The sequence below is a fragment of the Nematostella vectensis genome, chromosome 11 (genome assembly GCF_932526225.1).
Source record: "Nematostella vectensis chromosome 11, jaNemVect1.1, whole genome shotgun sequence".
In the NCBI taxonomy this organism is placed as follows: Eukaryota; Metazoa; Cnidaria; class Anthozoa; order Actiniaria; family Edwardsiidae; genus Nematostella; species Nematostella vectensis.
The window spans coordinates 5,368,631-5,393,291 of record NC_064044.1 but is presented as its reverse complement, the minus strand read 5'-3'; the positions used below and the strand labels follow the sequence as shown (position 1 = coordinate 5,393,291).

Here is a 24,661-nt window from a genome sequence, read left to right as displayed (position 1 = left end):
TTTCATAGAGGTTCCTTATGTTATGTTAACCAACATATCAAAAAGTGTTTTTTTTTTTCAAATGGATTCGTCTTCGAGATAAGAGGCTTGAAGTGCAATTTTCAAATGTTAAAATTATGAATTCTCCTCGTTTTTAGGGAGAAGTCGGGCTCTGATCAGAAATTAAGCCACCTTTTTGCTCGCTAATATCTAAATTTCATATCTTCTAATTTTTTTTTAAAATTTGGAATTAAGCTCTTTGTATGCGGCATCTTAAGTTTATATATTGAGAATTCGAAAATTTCATGCCATTTTGTTGCTCTGTCTGTCCAAACAAACTTCTGATTCGGTGCCAAGTGTTGGGCTTTAGACATAAAATTACATTCTCACAAAATGTTTACCAAGTTGCCGACCTTCAACATTTTTAAATGAAAAAAAAAAAAAAAAATTAATAATCCGTAAAAAATAGATTTTGAATCTATAAACACGTCACTAGATTTGGCTGCCATCCTTTCTAAGTGTAAAAAGAAAAATATTTAACCCCTCCAAAATTGACTAAATACTAGGTGTGACGAAATTAAAAGTTTGTTGTGTTTAACACAATAATAAAACACAAATTAGAATAGCATTTTCCTAAAATTTTCATGGAAGCTCCCCCAAAAATGAACATTGAAAAAAAGTATTCATTTGATTAAATTGCACCTCAATAAATAAGGCTCTATCGACATTAAAGCAAATAATTGGTTGTCAAGCAAATACAACCTACAATAAAAAACTTTATAATTCCATACCTAAAAATATTTCACTCTGATTTTTATTCCCTGTTATTATTTCTCCAGCGACAATAGAATCCCAGCAAACTTAGTGAAGCAATAATCTCTATCTTGACTACAGCTTTGTCGAGCGGCAGTTACTGGAAGTTATCTGCATTGGAAGCTGTCCGAATTTCTCGGAAATTGTCCAAGAAAACGTGGACGAAATTGGTTGATTGACGAGGGGTTCTGGGATTATTCCGAGAGCACGCGAACAAAACTGATCGGGAAAACGCCGCTATTCCCAGGCTTTCTCTCCAGCTCTCCAAGCTAAAAAAGAACGAGAAGCAGTTTAAGTTGAAAACATATCATTTTCTCCTCCCAATCGCCCACATTGAAGTCTGGATTTGACAATGCATCTGAAGAACAAAAACGTATTATAGACGATCGCAGTCTTTATTTCGGCGCATTAAAAGGGTAACATTTGGAGCTTGGGGATCCTTTGACAAAATCCCCACAAGAAAAAGGGAGGAAGGGGGTATGGAACTCTTCTGGATTCACGGAATATTGTTAGATAGGCATAGGAAATTCGGCCTAAGGGAGTCTCGTGACCTGGCTTCTATTGGCTGAGCAGCTTGCCGGTTAATGACGTCACTTTTGATTTGCTGCTCGCCTTGAAACCTGACAAAACACTCGAAATCGGCAAATCGACGTGTCTATGGGCTTGTATGGAGCGCACGGGGACGGCAGTGCTGAAAAACGCAAGACTAGTTCCAGTACCGCGCGGTTAAACCAGCCTTTTTGTTTTGAAATGGCTGGGTTTTACCGGCGAACTGTCACATTTTGGCGAATGCTAAGAAAATTGGATCAAGCCTAAGGCTAAAACTTTCTTTATGACTCCCTCATTATTAAACAAATCTGTCATCTTTTGTACAGTATGGTTTTAATGCTGTACAGCAAGTCAAAACAGCGACCGAAATCAGCCTCAGATTCAACACTGAGATTTTGTTTGTTTTCGCCAGAACACGCGCATGCGCATACGTTATTCAGCACTGTCCCCGGGGACGAGGAGCCTGGGAACAAGGAGCCTGGGAACGAGGCCTATGTCACTGTATTTTTGGACATTCCTCTGGCTCCCTTTTAATCGAACATCTGTATTCACGACATTCCTTTCCTTCTCTCGCTAGTGGAATAGTTGCTTCTTAAGCGCAGGTCGACTTACCCACCACTCGGCGTCTTCACCTTCGCCTTTGACGAGAATGACGTCACCCTCCATAAATGAAAGCTCGTCATCATTGTCAGCCTCGCAATCATACAGCGCCTGAACTCTGCGCGGGAACTGGCTCACGGGGACCTGGGGACGAAGGTACAAAAAAAAATGTCTAATCTATCATGGGTCCTGATTGGTCGAGGACCAACGGGGGCCTGGAATTGACGGTATGCAAAATTTACCATCTATTATGGGTCCTGATTGGTCAAGGGCCAAAGAAGTGAGAAATTGTAATGGTTCTTTATAACAGGTAAGATGTTGATTTAAAAGTGTGAAGATACGTTTTGATTTAAGGCATAAAAGGAGCTGTTATACGAATCATAACTCACAGAAAACGGCTTATGATCGAAATTGTTAATTCTTGTTGAGGGACGAGAAGCAAAGTATCCGGAGAAAACCCAAGAAGCGAGAACCAAGCCTTTTTGAAGTCGTCAAACTATAGAACGAGGCTCTGCGAATTCCTGCGGCGTCAGGGCTCTTTTTACGGGTCACCCCTCCCACTCCCCCCCCCACCCCTCCCCTGGGCACGTACCGGGCTGCTGTAGTTCCGAGGAGGTATTTCCGGTGCTGGGGTGTCGCCAACTTTGCTGTTTTCTTGCACCTTTGGTAAGGGCTCGTCTTTGTTTGGTGGGTAAACTGTGATTACAAAATAACAATCACATGAAATTGGTGGAGCGCCGTGAGCAAAATGGGTAGGGCTTTTTTGGGCTTTAGACCCATTCGCGTCCCATTTTAATTACACTGTATTTACACATAACATTAATAGGCGTTGCTGCTGAGAAACTCAACACACTCGAAACAGTCTAGCGCGTTCCTACAGTATTATAGCACGCGCTTGGGTTTAGGTTGAATATCCTGGGAACTCATGTCAATATCTGCTAAAAGGGGAAGTGTATTGGTCAGAGCTTTGCAATAGCTTTCCGGCCCGGACACAATGAATTTCAGTCAAATTTCAATATTGACTTACGAGCCTTTGATGCATTTGGGAGACTTAAATTCAAAGGAAATGACCACAAACTGTAAATAAACATAGTTTTCAATAAAATATTGCATATTATTTTAAAAAAAGGCATTGACAGCTTAAAGTTCAACTGTTTGTAGACAATTAAAAGCCTAAACACTGACTCCAGACATGCGCAGTACCGCTTTCCGTGAAACTAACGGAATTACATTTAGAGCTTTCTTATTGGTCAGCGTCTTGCGGGGAGAAATGGCGTGATTGGCAACCATTCTAGGCTGACCAATGAAAACGCTCCAAGGATTACAAATGACAGAAGGCGACTTAGCTTGGAAATCGTTGGCGAGGGTTTGCAGGATACTGAAAACCACAGTAAAGGGGGAAAGGAGTTGTGCAAAACTAGTTCCAGTACCGCGCGGTTGAACGCGCATGCGCATACGTTATTCAGCACTGTCTGCTTTACCTTTGACTGTTGGGTCTGAGTCTTGTCTCCTGGGAGGGGGTGGTGTCACAGGAGGCCTGATAAAATAATACGCAGATTACATACGTTCTTTGACGTATACAAAAGGCGAGCCAAAAAAAATCAATAGATTTACACCATGCTACACAAAGATATGTAAAATTATATTCTACTGATCTATTTACTTAACTATTGACCTATTCATTTAACGTTTTACGTGCATGTGGACATAAATGGACTTTGTTCCGTTAGCGTGGAAATGATTGAATTACATGTTACTTGATTCTCGGGGAAGGGAGTTGATTTGCAGGTTTGAATAGAAAACATTTTCATCCGAAAGACGCCCATATGCGGCGGGGAAGTTCACACTTATTGCGTTACAAAGGCTAACATTATAATATCTTGGTAACGAATTACTAAATTTTCAAGAAAATGAGTAACAGTGCTTTAGCAGGGATGAATATGTTTATCCCAAAGACGCCCATATCAGGCGGGGAAGTTTAGGTGTTTACTGCGTTACAACGACTAAAATAATCATCATACCTCGGTAACGTCGTAGACTTAGGTTTGTTCGGGGCATTCTTGGTCAAACCGACGTCATTACTAACACGGCCGGTGTTCGCGGGTTTTTTCAAGCCCGTGGGTCTCGGTGGAAGCTCGGGGCGAGATGCTTTAGAATCGTCCTTCTCCCCCTCTCCCAGGGGGAAAGATGACTTCTTTACCAGCGTGGGTCTCCCCATATCTGCGATGTCCTCCCCAAACGGGACCTTTCCGTCCGATTTGGACCTTTTATGGGTGGGTACGGGCGGAAGATTGGGTTTGAGGTCCAGGGCCCTCTTTGGTGCGGGTGGTAATGGAGGCGGTCGACGCTCCGTGTCCGGATTTGTCCGCATGTCCGGTGGCGGTGGGGCACGGGTGGGCGTGTCGTCGAATTGCGGCTTAGGGACCGGGGGTGGAGGCGGGCCTGTTGGCCTGACTGGCCTACTGACAGAGGAGCATCTTATTGGGGGGATGGGTGGGGGGGATTCGGCAACGTCGGATGGGCTTGTTTCGTCTTGCCTGAGAAAAAAAAAATGTTATTTAACCTGTCGCCACCTAAATAATATTACACGCCAACCATAAGACTGTTTGACGTAGAATCAAGAAATGAATAGGGATTATGAATCCCAACGGTTGAACTGGATTAAAACACTCGGTAAGTTCTCATTAGGATTGGGACATACTCAAGAGAATCAATGGAAGAGCATAGGTGGCGCAGTTGGCAGAGCGTCGCTCTGTAGTGCCTGTGCCTCTCAACACTGGGTTCTGGGTTCGATTCCCGGTTCCGTTGAGTTAGTTGGTCCCGCCTTTACTCCGAGTTTTTTTCCCCGGGTTCTCCGGTTTTCCTCCCTCCACAAGATTAATTAATTTCGATCTTAGCTGGATCCTGAGACGAGAATGATTAGCTACTCCAGTTTATTAATTTATTTTTCTTACCATGATTTAACGCCATGCCCGAATGTGCTCCCCGTAGCGACATTCGTAGAAGAAGGTAACGCAACACTTTGTCGGACACTTATCGGTACAGTTTCGCCTGTCGTTCGGGGAGGTACGGGAGCTTTTCGTCTCATGACCACCGGCGAGGCATTACTACTTGCCGACTTGTCCCCAGTCCACGGCGAATTTGCCAGACCGTGGTGGCTATCGTTGCTTTGGAGACTTAGCCCGGCTAGCAAGGAGCTCATGCTCGTTGGCTCCTGGGAACGACCCTGTCGCGAAGACGGCATAATCATCTGGCTCACGGGGCGAGGAGGCAAATTGCGACGGTGGCGGGGAGGGGTAGGGGGACCAGACTTTCCCTGTTGGAAGAATAGGGAACGGTATTAAAAATGCCCCTGAGGGAATTACAGGGGTACCTGGAGAGCGATTTTATTATTAATCGCCTATTTGCTGATAACGTGTTGTTTGGGTGACAAAATAAACATAGAAATGATTGAAGTCGTCATGCCAGAGAAAGACGAAATTTTTTTTAAAATGAAATAAGTTCTTTCTGACAAATAAAAAAACTTTCTGACTGATCCATAAGAGGTGGATAAGTTGCTTTTTGTTGTTTTTATTATGCCGCTAAAAGAGCGCGCGAGTTTGCAACTCAAAAAGTCACGTGACTTAGTGCAAGTCGCCTATTGGCTATAGCGTTGTGCGTACCTTGGAAGAAAGTCTGACATCATTTAGCGCCTCGTCATCACTCAGACTCGTTTTGATGTCTGTCAACTCGATGACGTCATCCGTGAAGTCGTCGGCCTGGTTCAGTCCCCAGTCGATTTTCACGTGATCACAGAAGGTCAGTTTGCCCTTAGCGCATTTCCTCAGCTAAAAAGAAACAATTGCTTGTGACGTGTTTTTACTAGTCGATCACAGGGTAATATTTCTGTGGTGTAAATTGGTAGATATGAATAGGGCACACACCCAAAGAAAAAAAGACGGTTTATCGGGGAGGTGCGATAACCTGGCAACGAGACAAGGAAAGCGGGATGAAGGAAGTGCGTTTAAAGAAAGAGAATCACGCCGCCGTTTTATGCTCCCGCAATTTCCCGCGGCTAAATCAGACAAGTAATTGAGTCCAAAAAAGTAAGTTAGTTAGGCCAAATACTATGAGCTTTACCGTGCTTATTCAAGCCGAGAACATTGAAACAAGATAAGAATAAACACGATTTTTAAGTACCTCTCAGTGATGTGAAATGCCAGTTGATATTAAAAGGGAAGGTCACGTGTGATTGGTGGGTTCATACTTTTCAGACTACTGTAGTGAAAAATAGTACTAACAAGACAACTGTAGTACACTTTGGACTAGCGTTTGACTTCTAATGACTGTGGTTGGTAGAATCAAACAACTGTAGTCTAGATGGCCTTTGATTGGTCAATTTATAGTTGCAAGTACATTCCATTTGCTTTTGGAGTTTCCAGTTTGTTTCTGGAGGGTGTTCATATTATCGACATTGCTTGGTCAATACTTTGTCTACCTTATTTATTCATTTATACTCACTTTTCGGAAATAGTTTTCTAAGGGCAATGGAAAAGTATAAGACCCGTAATCATAACTCACCAACTCAAGTGTCTCGCTGTGACCGCTTTCCTTTGCTAGCTGTACAGGTGTTTTACCGTTTGAGTTTTCTGTGAATTAATGAGCAGCTTTAGTAATAAATTCAAGCCAATACATACTTTCATAATCTTTTAAAGTAGTGCGTGATGGCATATGAGTCGACGTGAAGGCGTAACGAAAAAGTGAAAAATGATGTACTATTGACGCAATATGCGTGATGAAACTCTTTCGTAACGTGGCGACGACACTTATAATTGACTCACCGATGTGTATACTCTCGGCGGCGCCTGAGCGGAGCAAGACTTTAGCAACCTCTGTTTTCCCGGCCTGCCCTGCGAAGTGTAATGGGGTGTTCCCTTCCATATTCACAACATTTGCGTCATTCCTGCGTTACGAGATACAGACAAGAGACGTTAATTTTCAGTTCCTCAATCCTCAAGGAAGATAATTCTTTAAGAGAAACACCCTTCGTCTAAGTCCAGGAATTAACACTTATTAATGTTTCAAGCGACAGTGATTTTGTGTGGTAAAACGACGCTTTAACCCAAGGGAAATGGCGCGAGAACGAGGCGGTGGAGGCAGAAGGGGGCGGGAGAGTAGAGAGTTAAAGAAAAAGACGTCTTCTCTGTCCTTTCCTTTCTTTTCTCTCCCGCCCCCTACCCCCTCCCCCTCCGCCGGCCTTGTTCCGCCTCGTTCTCGCGCCTGTGACCTCGAAGCACTGGGTCTCCGAGGATGGAAAAATCTCGAATTCCCCCCTCGAATTCTCAAGTCCCTTCGTGTTGGAGGTATGGACTCTTTCTAGAATCCCACATTCAATGTAATTTAGAACCAAAAGGCTAGTCGTACCCGTTCTGCGCTAGAAAGTCGACGATGTGTAGAGAAGTAAGGTCTTCTTGTTCAACTGCCTCGTGAAGTGCAGTGTTCCATTTCGTCTAAAAAGTGTAAAAAAAGTAAAGGTAAAGAAGTGGGGTGGGGGGGGGGGGCGTTAAATAAAGAGGGGGGCGTTCTTTAGATAGGGAACATTTTTTAGATCATATCACATAACAATGCGTGATAGGCACAACGGGAAGACTTTACCCTTCCCACGATCCTTTTCGAACTATTTATCCTTCCCATGATGCATAGTGCATAGCTTTGATGAGGAATCTCCTTTTCAAAAAAGTCACCCATATGAAGAAAACGTTGTTTTTTGGGGGGTCTGGTACCGGGGAATTTTAGTTTCTTTTCAAATACTTTCTCCGTTGACTAAAGATGGTCACAGTAACCGTTTTTCTCTTCTGTTTACAAGTCATAAAGTTTACAAAGCACCTGCGGTACGGCAACCTTAAAATCATGCAGTTTTTCCAAATAAGGAATATATTAGTTTCCTTATATGGAAGTGACGGCGTTTGTCAAAAACGACAATTTTTGGCTAAATTGTCTTGATATGATGATCAAAGCAATGCACACAGTATAAAATGCGTGATATAGTTGCGTGACAGGGTTGCGTTACCGATCCTGGTAGCGTCGCACTCAGGTCCACTCCCTCGCCGAACCCTTGCAACACGGCCAGAATATCACGTGACTTGACCGCCTGGTGCAGCTCCTGGGAGAAGAAAATCGGAAATAGTGAAATGCATCGCATTTATAAAGTACAAATTCATGGATTAAATAAATAAATAAATAAATAAATAAATAAATAAATAAATAAATAAATAAATAAATAAATAAATAAATAAATAAATAAATAAATAAATAAACAAACAAACAAACAAACAAATAAATAAATAAATCCTGCGACGAGTTAGATGGCAGTGCATATATAGTAGTTTAAGGTATTAGAAATGTCATGTATTCAAGAAAATAGTAAAAATCTTTTTTCTTGATAAAATTATTTTAGTAGCTAGTGTCTCTTAAGGGCTTCAGTGGATGTTTTGATCGGCAAAATAGTCGAGGGCAAATGGCTCGGTGCAGCCGTATATATACACAGACCTGCAACACCTTCTCGGGGCTTTCTCCCGATTTCTGTGCGTACTGGTGTTTGATGTACTTGGCGTGAATAAACTCTTTCTTCTCGTCCCTGAAATGAGATGCCAAATAAGCAGTCAAAAACAAGATAGAAAAGCATAGGGCATATTTCTTTAGGAATTGTGATAGTCCGGTTTTTAGCCAACGAGTCTTCTTCTTTGCCTCTTTGCTGTGATCAGATTTCGAGACTGCCAACTTTCTTACATTTTACTGCTTGCCGTGGGCTTCTGATTGATGTCTAGAGTGGCCTCCATGATTTCGTTAAAGCCTCCATTCCCTATAGCCTTGGCGAGCTAAAAAGAGAACATTTCCTAATGTTAACCTTATAAAAAATTCTCTAGAATAAAATAACTTATTTTGTAGTGATCCAATGAAATCTCCAGATTACAATCATGACATGAAATAAAAATTTGTGGATGACACGAGCTGAAATTCTCATTAAATGGACGCACCTAAAGAAAGGGAAACATTAGTTGCGCATCAAGCGAGTGACCATGCAGCCCATGTGGAACTCAGTTTTCTTCAATATCTCCTCTAATGGCAGAGTCAAATTCCAGTTTTTGGTGTATTGTATTCATTGTTCTGGTACGAGATCACGACAGCTTGGGCTTTTTGATTCTATTCCTCTAATGGCGGGTTATTATGATGACCGAATAATATTGAAGATCGAGTATGGTTTTACATAGTTCTAGGATATTGCTTTGGATATATGAAATCCATTTATTAAAGTCAAAGTCTATTATCCAAATATTCAAGAAAGAGTATAAATCCACACAACAATCAGTTCCCAAACAAGGACTTTACTTGTCTCTACTTCTTCTCGTGTCTTATTCAAATTGCACGCAGTTAAACTCTAAATGGTTAAACATTAAACAAACAATAGTTTAACAATATTATCGAGGGCCGGACAAAACCAAACGGTTTTCAAAATAAGAATAAAAACACATTACTCACGAGCAGTTCAGCGGTGCCTATATTATCGAGCGTGATGGACTGGACCCTAGAAACGTGCACACCCATCCCGCGATGAACTCCTGAACACTCGATACACGTCAAGACGCCGAGGTTCGTCGACAACCATGTGGGGTCTGTACAAAACAAACATGATATTTACGAAAGACATAGCGTGGGAAAACAAACAAACAAACAAACAAATAAAGTAAGAAATAAAGAAGAAAATAAAGAACTAAAGAAAAAAAAAATAATACAGTAGAACCCCTGTATAACATATGACAACTACGCAGACTCTTTCCAAAGTCCCAATTTTCAATTCTTCGTGCAAATTTCATGAATGAAAAAAGAAAAGATTTTGCGCTTATCTCATTTGTTATGTCCAGCTGGAATAAAAATAAATGCAAAAAAAAAAACTAAAAATTCATTCTCACCTTTAGAGGTACAGTCTGCGCATGTATCATTGCCAGGTAACCGCTGAACTTGTTTTACTATACTAAGGCGCAGCTGAAAAAGCATAAATATTAGCAAATGGCGGAGCAAATTTCGAATTCTTTTAAACAAAGACGGGAGGTCATTAGGCCCGATTTAGCTTACAATCCGAGAGTCTAGAAAGTCGGAGAAGGCAATACCAATTTTAAAACTCAAACTGACAGACGTACCTCTTTGATATTATGTACAACAGAGCTATCATCGCCCGGCTGAAATAACAAACAAATGGAACTAAGTATTTAAACAATAAAGGAACTTTCTATATAAAGCTGTCTTCGGTGGGCTGAAATAACAAACACATGTATTCAAAAAATACAGTTGGATTGGTGGATTCAAGTGGATACCCCCCTCCCCCTTAGTGGATCACCACCACCCCACCCCCCTAATGTTCGGACTAAAGTTCTGGCAGTAATGTATGTAAGCCTTAAAGCACTAATTAACTTCTCGCTTATATCGGTTTTATATCGGAACTTTACTATTTGATGCTATCATAGCTATTATATGTGTATGATAATTGTTGGTACCCCAATCAATAGTAGTTGGCCCATGCAGACTCATTGGAATGTAGAATGATTTATTGTTCTCCCAATATAGAGCGATGGATACCCTATTTTAATCAAAATAACTTACCTCATTTTTTTCGCTGTCACCGAACGCTTTCTCGAGGGCCTGGGTGCGGCTATTGCTAATAACTGAAACCCATCTGCAGCAAAACAGAATTCGGTTCATGTGAATCGGTCAATCCATACCGGCTGGTTCTCACTTGGGCGCGGGAGAAAACGAAAGCAAAATACAAATAAAAAACCGTTCAAACTTAAACGCAACACACAATTGTCAACAGTTTACTCCCGGTCGATTACGTAACAATCTTCGATGAACTTTCACGGAAAATGCGAAAAATGTTTTCAAAAATATTGAAAGCAGTGTGTCTATTGGAAGTTTCTTTGAGGATGTGATTGATAATGTAGAGCGGACGGCCTGTTAAATATTTCGAATTGTAATAGATTATTTTGTCTTTTAACGGTTGAGGTTTCCGTCGGACCTCCGGAAGTAAACTGGTGACAATGCAGCAAAAAAAAAAAAAAAAAAAAATCGGACGCAAGCGGATTTTAATATTTGCGCTACATAAATGAAAACTGTTAAAACGTACTCGCAACAAAAATAAAACCCATCCAACTTAAACCAACACAAAAACCGTTTGAACGCAAGTACACTAAGCAGTTGCGTTCTCTTTCAGTTTGTTATCATGCAAATTATATTCAGTAGGTAACCAACTAGACTTACGCATCCAAGTCAGCTTCATCATCTGCTTGGAAGAGAAACGTTCTGTTGTCTGGTGTAAAAAAAAAGATGAAAAAGTTAAGTGGTAGTGTGTATGGTATTGCTCATAAATCCGTCCGACTTACGAGAAACGATGGAAAAGTTGTGTTTCTTCCCCTCTCCTTCCTCCTGCGAGAGACGGGGAAAATATGAATGAGAAAAATAAACACCTTGTCTATGTAATGTTCTCATCACTATGTGTTTCTAACCATTCTTCCAGAAGTCCGAAGGCTGAATGGACTATTGTCTCAGAGACCGTGAGTCCAAAAGAAATCATTGATTGAGTCACACTTGCAGGTCAATTTGAAAACTCAAACGGCTTTTAAATCCAGCACTTTTCGCTACTGATGGGCTTTGACTTATAGCTTACTAGTAGGTCAACAAATCAGATTGCAGAATTGATGATAGTCTACTAATAGGTCAACCAATCAGATTGCAGCATTGATGATAGCCTACTAGTAGGTCAACCAATCAGATTGCAGCATTGATGATAGCCTACTAGTAGGTCAACCAATCAGATTGCAGCATTGATGATAGCCTACTAGTAGGTCAACCAATCAGATTGCAGCTTTGACTTATACAGGGCTTCTGGAATTACGCTCTTGTGCGGAAGCGCGTAATTTGGCTTTTTCCGCGTAATCCGCGTAATCCACAAATTTGGCTAAATTTAAAAAAAAAAAATATTTAATTGCACAGCTGATGTGTTCTTTTAGGGTTCTTACCACTTTTTCTCGTAAAAAAGAGAGATATTCTTCGTAAGAGTTCGATATTTCGAATAAAATGACTAGGCGTTCTTTGCTAAACCGCGAAGGCCTAGGACTAATAATAAAATACCTTTTTTAATTGGCTGGTGGCTAGGATCCAATGAAAACTTGCCTAAGATATTTTCACGCAAAAAATTTCGTGCTTTCCTTCGGTGCAAAATGTAGTTTGGGCGTAACAGTTGATATTCCGTGTAATTTAGCTCGTAATTCAGTAAAGAATCCCGCAAAATTTTGATTTTTAAGAAAAAATGTATTGCAAAATCCCGCGTGATTCAGCGCGTAATGATTGATTTTCCACGTAAATTAGCGCGAAATTTAGCAAAGAATCCCGCGTAATTTTGAGTTTTTTTTCCGCGTAATTCCAGAAGCCCTGCTTATATCCTACTTGCAGGTCAACCAATCAAAATGCAGCTTTGATGATAGTCTACTAGCAGGTCAACCAATCAGATTGCAGCATTGATCATAGCCTATTAGCAGGTCGACCAATCAGATTACAGCATTCATGATATCCTACTAGCAGGTCAACCAATCAGAATGCAGCATAGATGATAGCCTACTAGCAGGTCAACCAATCAGATTGCAGCATTGATCATAGCCTACTAGTAGGTCAACCAATCAGTTTGCAGATTGATTATAGTCTACTAGTAGGTCAACCAATCAGAATGAGGCATTTATGATAGACCAAAGGCTAGTGATTTGACCTAAGTAAAGATAGGGTGGATATCGTCTCGCAAAGCTACTGTTTATAGGCTCCTCCTCTTCTACTCCCCTCCCTTTAGAGTTAACATGCAGTATAAAAGTGTTTCTTCAAAACAAAACAAAACACAAAATGCATGTCATTGATGGTAAAAAAAACTAAGCCTGAAAGAAAATAGCTTTTATGATACTTACCTTTACTTGACAGAGAAGAAGGTTTAATTTTTGTGTAGGTGGAGTCGTCTAAAACAATGTAAAATGGTAAGATTAGCTACAAGTCCCCTGCCTTAGCCTCCTAGATGAGCTACAAGTCCCCGCCACTAGCCCCTAGATGAGCTACGAGTCCCCGCCACTTGCCCCCTAGATGTGCTACAAGTCCCAGACCCTAGCCCCTAGATTAGCAACAAGTCCCAGACCCTAGCCCCTAGATTAGCAACAAGTCCAAGACCCTAGCCCCTAGATGAGCTACAAGTCCCGACCACTAGCCCCTAGATGAGCTACGAGTCCCCACCACTAGCCCCTAGAAGAGGTACGAGTCCTCACCACTAGCCCCTAGAAGAGGTATGAGCCCCCACCACTAGCCCCTAGATGAGCTACAAGTCCCCACCCCTAGCCTCTTAATGAGTTACGAGTCCCCACCACTAGCCCCAAAAAGAGCTACAAGTCCCCACCACTAGCCTTAATGAGCTACGTGTCCCCACCACTAGCCCCTAGATGAGCTAGGAGTCCCCACCACTAGCCCCTAGATGAGGAACAAGTCCCCGTCCCTAGCCTCTTAATGAGCTCCGAGTCCTCATCGCTAGCCCCTAGATGAGGTACGAGTCCCCACCACTAGCCCCAAAAAGAGCTAAAAGTACCCACCACTAGCCTCTTAATGAGCTACGAGTCCTCATCGCTAGCCCCTAGATGAGGTACGAGTCCCCACCACTAGCCCCAAAAAGAGCTAAGAGTCCTCGCCCCTAGCCTCTTAATGAGCTCCGAGTCCTCATCGCTAGCCCCTAGATGAGGTACGAGTCCCCACCACTAGCCCCAAAAAGAGCTACAAGTCCCCACCACTAGCCTTTTAATGAGCTACATGTCCCCACCACTAGCCCCTAGATGAGGAACAAGTCCCCGCCCCTAGCCTCTTAATGAGCTACGAGTCCTCATCGCTACCCCCTAGATGAGGTACGAGTCCCCACCACTAGCCCCAAAAAGAGCCACAAGTCCCCACCACTAGCCTTAATGAGCTACGTGTCCCCACCACTTGCCCCTAGATGAGCTAGGAGTCCCCACCACTAGCCCCTAGATGAGCTACAACTCCCCACCACTAGCCCTTAGAAGAGGTACGAGTCCCCGCCCCTAGCCCCTAGAAGAGGTACGAGTCCCCACCACTAGCCCCTAGAAGAGGTACGAGTCCCCACCACTAGCCTCTTAATGAGCTACGAGTCCTCATCGCTACCCCCTAGATGAGCTACGAGTCCCCACCACTAGCCCCAAAAAGAGCTAAAAGTCCCCACCACTAGCCTCTTAATGAGTTACGAGCCCCCACCACTAGCCCCTAGAAGAGCTACAAGTCGCCGCCCCTAGCCCCTAGATGAGCTACAAGTCCCTGACCCTAGCCCCTAGATGAACTACAACTCCCCACCACTAGCCCCTAGAAGAGGTATGAGTCCCCGCCCCTAGCCCCTAGAAGAGGTACGAGTCCCCACCACTAGCCCCTAGAAGAGGTACGAGTCCCCACCACTAGCCCCAAAAAGAGCTAAAAGTCCCCACCACTAGCCTCTTAATGAGCTACGAGCCCCCACCACTAGCCCCTAGAAGAGCTACAAGTCCCCACCCGTAGCCTCCTAGATGAGTTACAAGTCCCCGTGGCTATCCCCAGTGAAGTACGAACCGGTGAGTGTGCCAGGGTGAAGTGTCCATCACGTATGCTGCAGTAGCGCTTCTGCCACATCTTGCGAAGTCTGTAGACGGAAGAGCATGTCCGATGGTAGTAGCTAACTTTTAGCTTTTACCAGTCATTCCTTCCCTCCAATTTCAGCAGTCATAGGTGTAATTTCATTCACAGGACACAGATGATAAAAAAGAACAAAAAATGAAACCCATTCCCTAGCTGGGTAGCTTGCTGTGTTGGTTCTATTATTTTTTGCAAAGAAATAAATAACCTTTTGGTCAGCCCTTCCCAATTGGATTCAAAATGGCGGGAAATCTGGTGTGGGAGGGTGTAGTCATAAACTATGAAAGAAAATAATTCCCTGTCAATCTCACCCTTCGCTTCTCTTCATTAGGTATCCTGCTTTTTCTGTGCCATGAATTAAGTCCCCTTGTTGACCATGTAAGCTATATGAACCCTTGGGAGGCTTGTGGAGAAAAAAACAATAAGAGAAAATATATAAGTGATCATAAGTACGTAGGACCAGCTGTTTCATACCGTCATTATGTCACTCTCCCTACCTGTTAAGTTAGAATACTGAATATTATATATGTGAGTGCAGGCGTTTATATAACAGTGCTCAATACATAGGTGTAGAGCGGGATATATCTTGGTTTGTAGGAAAAAAACAAGCGAACTACCGTTTTATCTCTACAAGCCTGTTTCGTGGTTGCCCACTCATCAGGAGATTTATTAAGAATATATTACTATCATCACTTATATACTATCTATGTTTAAAATTAACATAAAAAGAGGGCGTAAAATTTGAATGGCTATTATGGTGGAATTGAATAGTTCAGCTATATATATATACTGAACTGTAACCACAGCTCAGGTCATAATCATGGTCGAAAATAAGCAGCAATGGCAAAATATCAATGCCAGAAAAAAATAATAATAATCAGAACATGACAACGCTAACAGCAGCAACAGAAATAGAAATGAAAACCCTTCAAGAGCAACAACAACAATGATAACGCTTACAGTAGAGAAAATGGCACAATAAAAAAAAAAAAAACAGATGCCCACACATTTATTTATTCGGACTAAAACACCAACAATAACAAAAAAAGCAATAACGGAACCATGAACCATAACCACGGTGACATGTGGAGTAAAGTGCTTATGCATTACCTCTTTGTCCACTTGCAGGAAGGCCTTGATCTCACCCCTCATGTCCACGAGTTCTTTTCGCTCTTCATCCTGCTTGGAGCGCAGCTAAAAGGACAAAGTTACTTGTTAGCAAACCAAGGTACAATCCCACATGGCAACAATTACAATATCTCAATGCTGAGATATTTTTTTCATTCCAGTAATTTTGTGCACCACTACTACATCATTGCAGATTATTTTATTTTCACACACAAAAAACCTGAGAAACTTTTTCACTTTCTATCAAAACAAATATTGTAGTCCTAGAGGTGATGCAAAATTATACTGTTATAGGGATGATTTCTTTCTTAAGGGGATGTAACTGTGCTTTGCTCTGATTGGCTTACAGTTGTGATTTTATGCGGTTGGAAGGAGGTTAACTGCAGCAATATTAATTGTACGAGCAGCTACAAGAACGTGACCAATTCATTACAAACCTTTTGTAGTTCACTCATCAGCTCCTCGACATATCCTCTCAGTCCATCAAGGACCTGTAGGCTTTCCTGGAAATACCTGGATACAAAAGAAATCACAGTATGCTTCTCCTTCAACTATCATCATCATCATCATCATCACCATCATCATCATCATCACCATCACCATCACCATCATCATCATCATCATCATCATCACCATCACCATCACCATCACCATCACCATCACCATCACCATCACCATCACCATCACCATCACCATCACCATCACCATCACCATCACCATCACCATCACCATCATCACTACCATCACCATCACCATCACCATCACCATCACCATCACCATCACCATCACCATCACCATCACCATCACCATCACCATCACCATCACCATCACCATCACCATCACCATCACCATCATCATCACCATCACCATCACCATCACCATCACCATCACCATCACCATCACCATCATTACCATCATCATCATCATCCTTCCGCATCAGCCAAACAGGGTTAGACTATAATCTCTTCATACCCTGTGGTCTGCATAAATGTTATTACATGTATTCCTTTTGTGGGGAATTCCCTGTAGTATAGCTTTGCATTTTATCTATAACATCAGGGATATTGGTTTTTTTCTTTAAAATTAGGAACAGAAAACCAAAGAAACTAAACGTTTTTTTTGTAAAAAAGAGACAGGAATATGGGCTCTGTATCTCTTTGGATACAGGGACACAGTATAAATAAACACACTTTATTTGGGTCCAGTGTCAGTAGTCTCTGTATCTGGGCGGGGCTTATCGGAAAATGCAAGTACCGTACTTACTGTATCTGGGCGTGGTAGAACTCGACAAGGTGCTGTGCAACGTCAACTCCCTTTTTTACTTGGATCTCATTAACTTTTATAAGCAGCTGCAAGGTGTTTAAAATAAATACAAGTGAATGGTGTATACACAACTTTCATGAATTAAAAAAAAAATAAAGGATTGAATATAATAAACAAATCATATACACTGTACCTCACACATTTGAAGCTGAAAGACTCTTCTTTCTCGTTCTGTTTCCTCTGCCATCTAAACAACAACAACAACAACATAAAACAACCACCAGATTGTTCACACACTAATCTTGTAAAGGAAATATTTACCTCACTTCCTGCAACTTCTGTTCTAATCAGTCCAGCTTCTTGAGCAATTTTCTTTTTTTCCTTCTCAATTTTTGAGCTAGGAATGATTAAAAAAACACAGGCAATGTGTGGCTCAACAAATTTAACGACAACAAAGACAATAATCTATTTAATAATAATAATAATTATTATTTGTGACATACAATGATAACAACACAGTAACAATACCATTTGGTTTCATAATCCTTCCAAGCTTTATCAAATGGCTTCCGTAGTTCCTACATACAGAAACAATAAGTCTCGTTCCCATATTCAATAATTTAACAATGTTGACAGGGGTAGATAAAGAAGTTCCAATAAGAGGGAGCAAAACAAGGACTTTTAGAAAGGGGGATTTATTGTTCTTACATGGATTTCCTTTTCCTTTATTTTAAAAGCAAAATCTCTGAAATAAGGGGGAAACCTAGATCTGCCCATGGTTGATGACAGGAAACAAAAGAGTCTTTCTGCAGATGATGATGATGGGATGAAGGCACTGATGATTATCATTAAATTTGTGGTGATACTGATTATGATGTTGGTGATAAAAATGGAAAAAGACTTGATGGTCTTGATGCAGATGATGATGGTTATAACTAGCATAAAAAGGGTTGATACTGATACTGCAAGTGAATGATGTGCAAAAAAAAAAAAAAAACACTCACCCCTTTTATATCTTTCAGGTCTCCTTTTAGAAGTGAGTCCAGCGGAAACATTATCATATTATAGTAGTTGGTGTACTAAAATAATAACATATATCATTAAACACTAATGACATAATCTTGCTCATAAGCTTGCAAAAGTTAAAATAAAAAAAGGTACAGTTGATATGCAACTATTTCAATTAACTTCAATTATCTAATATTTTTTTTAGTAAAAGATAAGCACTTACAAGAACCTTCATGAGTGAGGATAACTCCTGAAGCAAAAAAGTATAGAGAATCAGTTTACAGGAAGACAAACCAAGAACAGAGTTTCTTTAATTGTAAACAAAGCAAATAAAACCCCCAGTTTTTTTTATCTTCTTGTGTTTTATAGCATGGTGTTGTCGAATACAAGCTGCCAAATCCGGCCATCCCATGTAGCAGTAACACGGGCTGCAGAGAGGAGGGCCTGGGGCTGGAGAACCCCGCCCCACTCGCTTTTGGTATTTTTCAGTAAACTATATGGTGATCTTGGTAACATGTTGTGAGTTGGAAGAGTTCGGTCCCCCTAACCACATTCCTGGTGTTCCAAGGTACATAAAATAACTACAGGACTGATGCCTGCTGCAAGTTTATCTCTTGCTTGACACCACAAAACCAAGTGTACCGGCCCGTGCAAGACCGCATAGAGGCTACTACCCATAGCTACCAGTTAAGAATGCGCGCTGGCAGTCACATCAAACCCTTTGCAACCAATAGATTTGGCAATTTTGTCACAAACAAACATGCGCTGGCCTTGACTATCTGATGGTCCATGCTACCTTGTATATTTATTATATTGCATCAATAAATCATTATTTATTATATTTTTTGTTCTTTGAATCCTGTAATTTAGCTTTTAAGGCTACAAGAGGACTAATAAATAAGTATTATTATTAGCTATATCCACAGGGTAACCAGAGTTGGCAGCTTATTGCAACACCACTTGACCATACTGTATTTTCTAAGTAAAGAGAGTGTATGGGAGATAAAAAATAGAGGCAAGACCAATGACAAACTGTTCTCAAATATAGAAGCTGAAATGCTGACCTTCATCATGACAGAAAACTTCAAGAATGTGGTGCCTAGAAAAAATCAGAAGAATACTCAAGGACAACATACATAATTTTGAGCCCAAGAGCTATATCCTCAATGGCCAAACCAAATTTGTTCATTTTTTTACAGGAGGAGATTCAAAGCTTAAAATTTCTGAATTTACTGAACCAAATCACCAACGACTTGAAACCCGCAAAAAGCTTGAGCTTGAGCTTAAAATCTCATAATGAGCAGATTATATATAGTGTAATCTGCTCATTATTGGCAATTGCAATGACAGATTCAGGAAGGTTGCTTCCCCACCCCCCTCCCCACCCCCCACATAAATTCAGCTGAACTAAAATGTTTCACATATTCTTGTTGCCCCCATTTTCTTCAGTCTCTTGCCATCTCTTTGTAGAGAAATTCTAAATCTTCCAATGATAAATTGGAAAAAAAAATTAAAGTAAGTCCCTCTATCTTCCCCAATATAAAATAAACTGCTTTCAGGAGTACAAGTGATTTTTGCTTGGCTTAAATGTAAACATAATGTACTGTACATATCAGAGCTTCTGGAATTATGCAGAAAAAAACTCAAAATTACGCAGGATTCTTTGCTAAATAACATGCCAAATTACGTGGAAAATCGATCATTACATGCTAAATTACATGGGATTTTGCATTACATTTTTCTTAAAAAATCTAAATTTTGCTGGTTTTTTTTACTATATTATGCGCTAAATTACACTGAATATCAACTGTTACGCCCATTTGTTACAACATTTTGTACTGAAGGAAAGCATGGAATAACTTGAAAAGGTTTATTTTTTGCTCGAAAATATCTTAGGCGAGTTTTCGTTGGCTCCTAGCCACCAGCCAATTAAAAAAGGTATTTTATTATTAGTCCTAGGCCTTCGCAGTTTAGCAAAGAATGCCTAGTCATTTTATTTGTTTTTGAAATTCAGTTCGAAATATCACACTCTTATGAAGAATATCTGTCTTTTTTAACAAGAAATAGAGGCAAGAACCCTAAAAGAACACATCAGCTGTGCACTTAAATGTTTCGTCTTTCAAAATTTAGCCAAATTACACGGGTTACGCAGAAATTTTTGGATTTTGCAGATTACGCACAGAAAGCGAAATTATGCGCTTCAGCACAAGCGTGTAATTCCAGAAGCCCTGACTTATCTTGCTTATAAAGCATAAACAGTCTTTTGTTTGGTCTAAAATTAATTTATTTAAAAAACAGGTAAAGATTATTTTAACATGACGCCCCTCAAGGCATGTAAATGTCACTTGCAAGTATTTCCACCCTACCTATTCCAGTGTCTGCTTCTCGAGAAAGTGCTTGGGACCCAAGTTTGTCCAGGCTCTCTGCTTGTGCCACTTGGTTAGCCACATGACCTGGTCAGATATAAGGAATGAGTTATGCATACATCTCAGGGCTTTCAAAACAAGCCAGCGACCACTGGAACTCCGCTGGTTACTTCAAGTTTTATCGTCAGCTACTTTTTGTGTGATTTAAAATGAAAAACAGAGCTGATTTTGTGTCTCCTCTCACAACCGGCTATGTTAAATAAGCAACAACCTACTTCCAGTACATTTTGACAGCCCTGACATCCCAGATTTAAAATAAGGATGAACGGAAGAAAGGGAGGATGTGCTAGGTGCATAATTTATGATTTCTATTGTGGCATTTTTTTGTGTGCTGATTATTTTGATAACACACCATTAGAAGATAAACTGTGCAAGCCCTATGTTTTCCTATTTTAGCACATAAATCTTTTGTAAGTATTGTACATAATACCACACAGAGCCAAAAGATTTGATCGGAATCACAGGTGGTCCAATGTTTTAGCAAGTGCACTGAGGTATAAGTGTGAACATAAAAGAACTGTGAGGATTTAAATTAAGTAGTCTGACTGCAAGTGGCAACTCCACCAGTTTACTTCCAGTCAATTATGTAACAATCTCGGAGCACCCTGGCTTCTTGAAGCCATGATTTTTAATGGGAAATCCTTTTTTTATTCAAAATTGTAAATTTCGGATACATTTTTGAAGTTTCGTTGAAGTTTCGGTAAATAATGTGGATTCAATTTTCCTTTTTTTTTGTTAAAAATGTTTTGTCCTCAAGGAGCCCTGTTGCTTGGAGATTGTTACGTAACCAACCGGAGGTAAACTGCTGTGATTGCCGCACCATGGGACCAGCAGTGGTATGGTGCTTTTTTACAACCCCCAAAAATGCAATGCATGACAAGACTTATGGTACAACATCCTCACTCAAGAAGACAACAGGTTTTTACTCCACAATAAAACAATGTAGATACCAGACTTTAAAATTTCACATACTTAGCCCAGCTCCATGCAGTGCTTTCATGGACTTCTTCAGTTTGGAAAGAACAGTTTTATCACTATCAAGGCTCTGCGGAATAACAATAAACAATAAATATCAAAAACAAATTAATGGATCAGAAACAGGAAATCCTTCCCTATTATAGGTATACAAATTTATTCTTGAATAAGTCCAATAGGGGACTTGCGCTTAGAGATCACATGACATTTTGGGTGGCAAATTCAAATTAAAATATACATAGATAGACTGCGCCCATCTCACCGAAGAAGAACGAAAAAATTAAACAAACCCTTTTAAAAAAAAACTCTCTGGCTTCAATCATTAGTGCTAAATCACTTGCTTTTTGTTGTTGTTATTTTGCCACTGTACAGGACCCGAAATGATCCCAGGACCCGAAACGATCTCAGGACCTGAAACGATCCCCAAAAGTACCCAAACTGATCCCGAGACCCAAAACGATCCCCAAGAGTCCCCAAAATGAACCCCAAGGAATTACAGTAATGGACAACTAAAGGAATGTGTAAGGATTGGCTTTCAGTTTTAAAAAAACATATGAAACCTTTAGCTTTGTTTGTGTTATTAAAAGGAAATTTACATTAACTAAAACTATAGTATTAAGATTTTAATATACGACTGCGGGGGAAATACAGTGGTTGAGTCAGAAATTGGGGTCAACTAACAATTCCTGTGATAGTAATTTGAAGAACCCGGGAAGGATAAATCATTTTTACATAACAAGCCATAAAAGAAAGTCTTTACAGATAGGACATGCTGCTTTTCAAAGGAAGCGAAACTTTTTAAAGTTATTTTTTGGCATGTTTGTTTCGATGAATGAAAGACCTATCATATCATGAGATCATGCCGGGGTGTACGCACGACTACATGAGGAAATTCGAAACTCACATAACAAAACTCACATTGCTTTCAACAAAAAGCCACATCCTCTTAATATTTTGCATCGGTAGTAGAAGGGTTGTTCGAGTGTATTACTCAGTGTGCTTTTGTCATTCCATCTTTCTCGGCCAAACCGGCTGCCTAAAATGTGTCGGTAAATATTTGCTCGTGTGAACAAAGATTTTGTGGTGAAATACATGTTTGGTTGCCGAATAAATATTGATTTTTAGGGGTGATGTTTACCGGAAATGAGATTTATAGTGTCAGAGTCATGTGTCGGAACTGCAAAATGTTTAGAGTGTGATGGAAGGTCAAAAGTTTGGTTGATCTGAGCAAAGCTGTGCTATGTTTATATATGCTTTTCCCTTTCAATAGCAATAAAAGGTGTGTATTTGTTTTAGACTCTGTTTATGGGTTTAACGCCGGGCAATGTAAAAAATAGAAGTATTGTGTTGGAATTTAATATTTTTAAGTCACGTTGTTTAGAAATCGAGTCGCTGTTAACCCTTAATTATGCTTCAAGAATTGCAAGTATTTCTTCTGCTTTCCCTTTGTCCATTACAGCAATTCCTTGGGGTTGATTTCGGGGACCATTTCGGGTCCTGGGACCGTTTCGGGTCCTGGGATCATTTCGGATCCTGTACACCACTAAAAGCCAGAGTGCATGCAAGTTTGACACCCAAAAATCAGGTGACTTCTTAGCACAAGTCCCCTATTGATCTGGCTTGGTTACCAGAATTTTGAGTGAGTATGCTTTGGTTCAAGCTCAATCCGGTACAAAACACAGTTTGATCTCAGAAGAGCTTGAACCATATTGAATGGCTCAATAGAGTTACTTTAGATCTCCATATGCTTTGGGTAAATACTGTATATAAAAGGAAAATCTGTGAGCCCACTTAATAGACGTCTGTTTATAGACATTGTTTAATATTCATATCATTACATTTCACTTAACTTTATCTTCTGATTCTCTAGAATCTCTTGATCAAAAAAAAAAACTATAATCTCTCAATCTTTATTTTCTTAGTAATGTTGAATCAAATTAGCAATGAATAGCCAAACAAAACAAATACTGATAATAATATTTGGCATATTATTCTATAATTCTAGAAAAAAATTTGGACTAGACAAAATAATGAGTTACACTCTGTAATAGCTTTTCATACAGTGCAAAAATTTATATATGTTCTGGGAATTAACCATGAACTCTAAAGGCTTCAGGGAAAAAAGGATTTTAACCAAGTGGATTAATTTTATAAAATGTGGTCACCCTCAGATCCAAACAACGAAATTAATTTGATAACAGACGATTCCGAACGAGATAAATGCCATCATAGTGCCATAATTAATTCATACATTTCTAATAAATCATGTACAGTAACTTAAAAATACCATTCTATACATCATTCTATACATCGAAACAATTGCTATATTGTCATCGAGGACTTAAATGGAATTTACTTTCTTTGTTGTATTTAGAGTACTTTAATTAAAAGCTGAAACAGGCAATGAAACGAACTGGGACAGAAAACCAAAGCCGCTTTCGATTCGTGCAGATGGCCCCTTTCTGGAGCAATTTGAGCAGATAAAAGGTGTACTCTTAGGCAATTAATTGTTAGCTTGGACTAGCTTACAAGTATTACAAATCTGTTGTTTCCGAGGATTATAATCCAGTTTTTTTTACCATTAGGTCATTACTCTACTAAAAGTAACATTGTAAATAACAATGGAAAGAACTGTTAGGCCAGGGACTCGCAATGGATCAAATCAAGCTTTATAAGAAGATGTTTAACCTTTGTTTTGCATAGGGCAAGATGAAGGAGATTTCTAAATTTGACTTTGCATTTCTCGGTGTGCTTTTAATTTCTATTTTGACCTGTAACTGAATGCTCACTTTGAGCTGCAAAATCTAAGTGGTATTAAAAAGCCTGGTTAAAATACCTGCGTTATTGATGTCCTACTAGGTCATTTATGCGAAGCCCTAAATATCTAGTGGATTGAGGGCAAATAAGCCAACATTCACTTATAATCGAATTCCACCAACCTCTTCCAAAATGTTGACCGTATTTCTGCATGCAGTCATCGATGCTAGAAAATTAGAAGTCGTAGGAGAGCTTAAATCCTCTCTCGTCTCCTGTACGAATTCTCTGGCAGTTATTCTGTCAGGCATGGCTGTATTTGTGGAGGAACCGCTAGTATGATGCAGGAATCATCACTTTCAAGTACAGATTGTGTGAGAGAATTTCTCTTCTTTCTCACTCTGGAGTCTTTCCGGGCGTGCAGTTAGTGCCAGGCCTAC

At 40.3% G+C, this 24,661-nt stretch overlaps 1 protein-coding gene and 1 long non-coding RNA gene across 2 annotated transcripts in view; one reads left to right on the top strand and one right to left on the bottom strand.

Moving 5' to 3' along the window:
• LOC125573863 overlaps positions 1-2,100 on the top strand; it is an 11,582-nt gene extending 9,482 nt beyond the window's left edge. Inside the window, exon 2 of the long non-coding RNA XR_007314236.1 lies at positions 1,919-2,100. This is a non-coding gene — a long non-coding RNA (uncharacterized LOC125573863). The remainder of the gene's footprint in view (positions 1-1,918) is intronic.
• On the bottom strand, positions 776-24,661 carry LOC5505450 (arf-GAP with SH3 domain, ANK repeat and PH domain-containing protein 2). Its single transcript, XM_048734668.1, has 34 exons — positions 24,407-24,661; positions 21,465-21,537; positions 20,433-20,519; positions 19,131-19,165; positions 18,290-18,316; positions 18,063-18,137; positions 17,587-17,636; positions 17,380-17,455; positions 17,252-17,305; positions 17,059-17,144; positions 16,233-16,308; positions 15,778-15,861; positions 14,979-15,070; positions 14,605-14,674; positions 12,924-12,971; positions 11,355-11,397; positions 11,233-11,281; positions 10,579-10,651; positions 10,119-10,157; positions 9,891-9,963; positions 9,460-9,593; positions 8,710-8,798; positions 8,470-8,557; positions 7,991-8,083; positions 7,345-7,430; positions 6,762-6,883; positions 6,502-6,569; positions 5,604-5,768; positions 4,896-5,257; positions 3,963-4,478; positions 3,423-3,478; positions 2,534-2,637; positions 1,954-2,085; positions 776-1,061 (listed from the first exon to the last, which is right to left on the bottom strand). The coding sequence occupies exons 1-34, from the start codon at positions 24,530-24,532 to the stop codon at positions 987-989; spliced, it is 3,426 nt and encodes a 1,141-aa protein (XP_048590625.1). The 5' UTR covers positions 24,533-24,661; the 3' UTR covers positions 776-986.

What these genes read in the sequence shown, in the direction of transcription:
- LOC5505450 (XM_048734668.1), bottom strand. Translation starts at nt 24,532, where the DNA reads ATGCCTGACAGAATAACTGCCAGAGAATTCGTACAGGAGACGAGAGAG. An exon ending in AAGGATTATGAAACCAAATG is followed by an intron (nt 17,456 to 17,586) that starts GTATTGTTACTG and finishes AATCATTCCTAG; the next exon opens with CTCAAAAATTGAGAAGGAAA. An exon ending in CGCAGACTGTACCTCTAAAG is followed by an intron (nt 9,594 to 9,890) that starts GTGAGAATGAAT and finishes TGTTTTGTACAG; the next exon opens with ACCCCACATGGTTGTCGACG.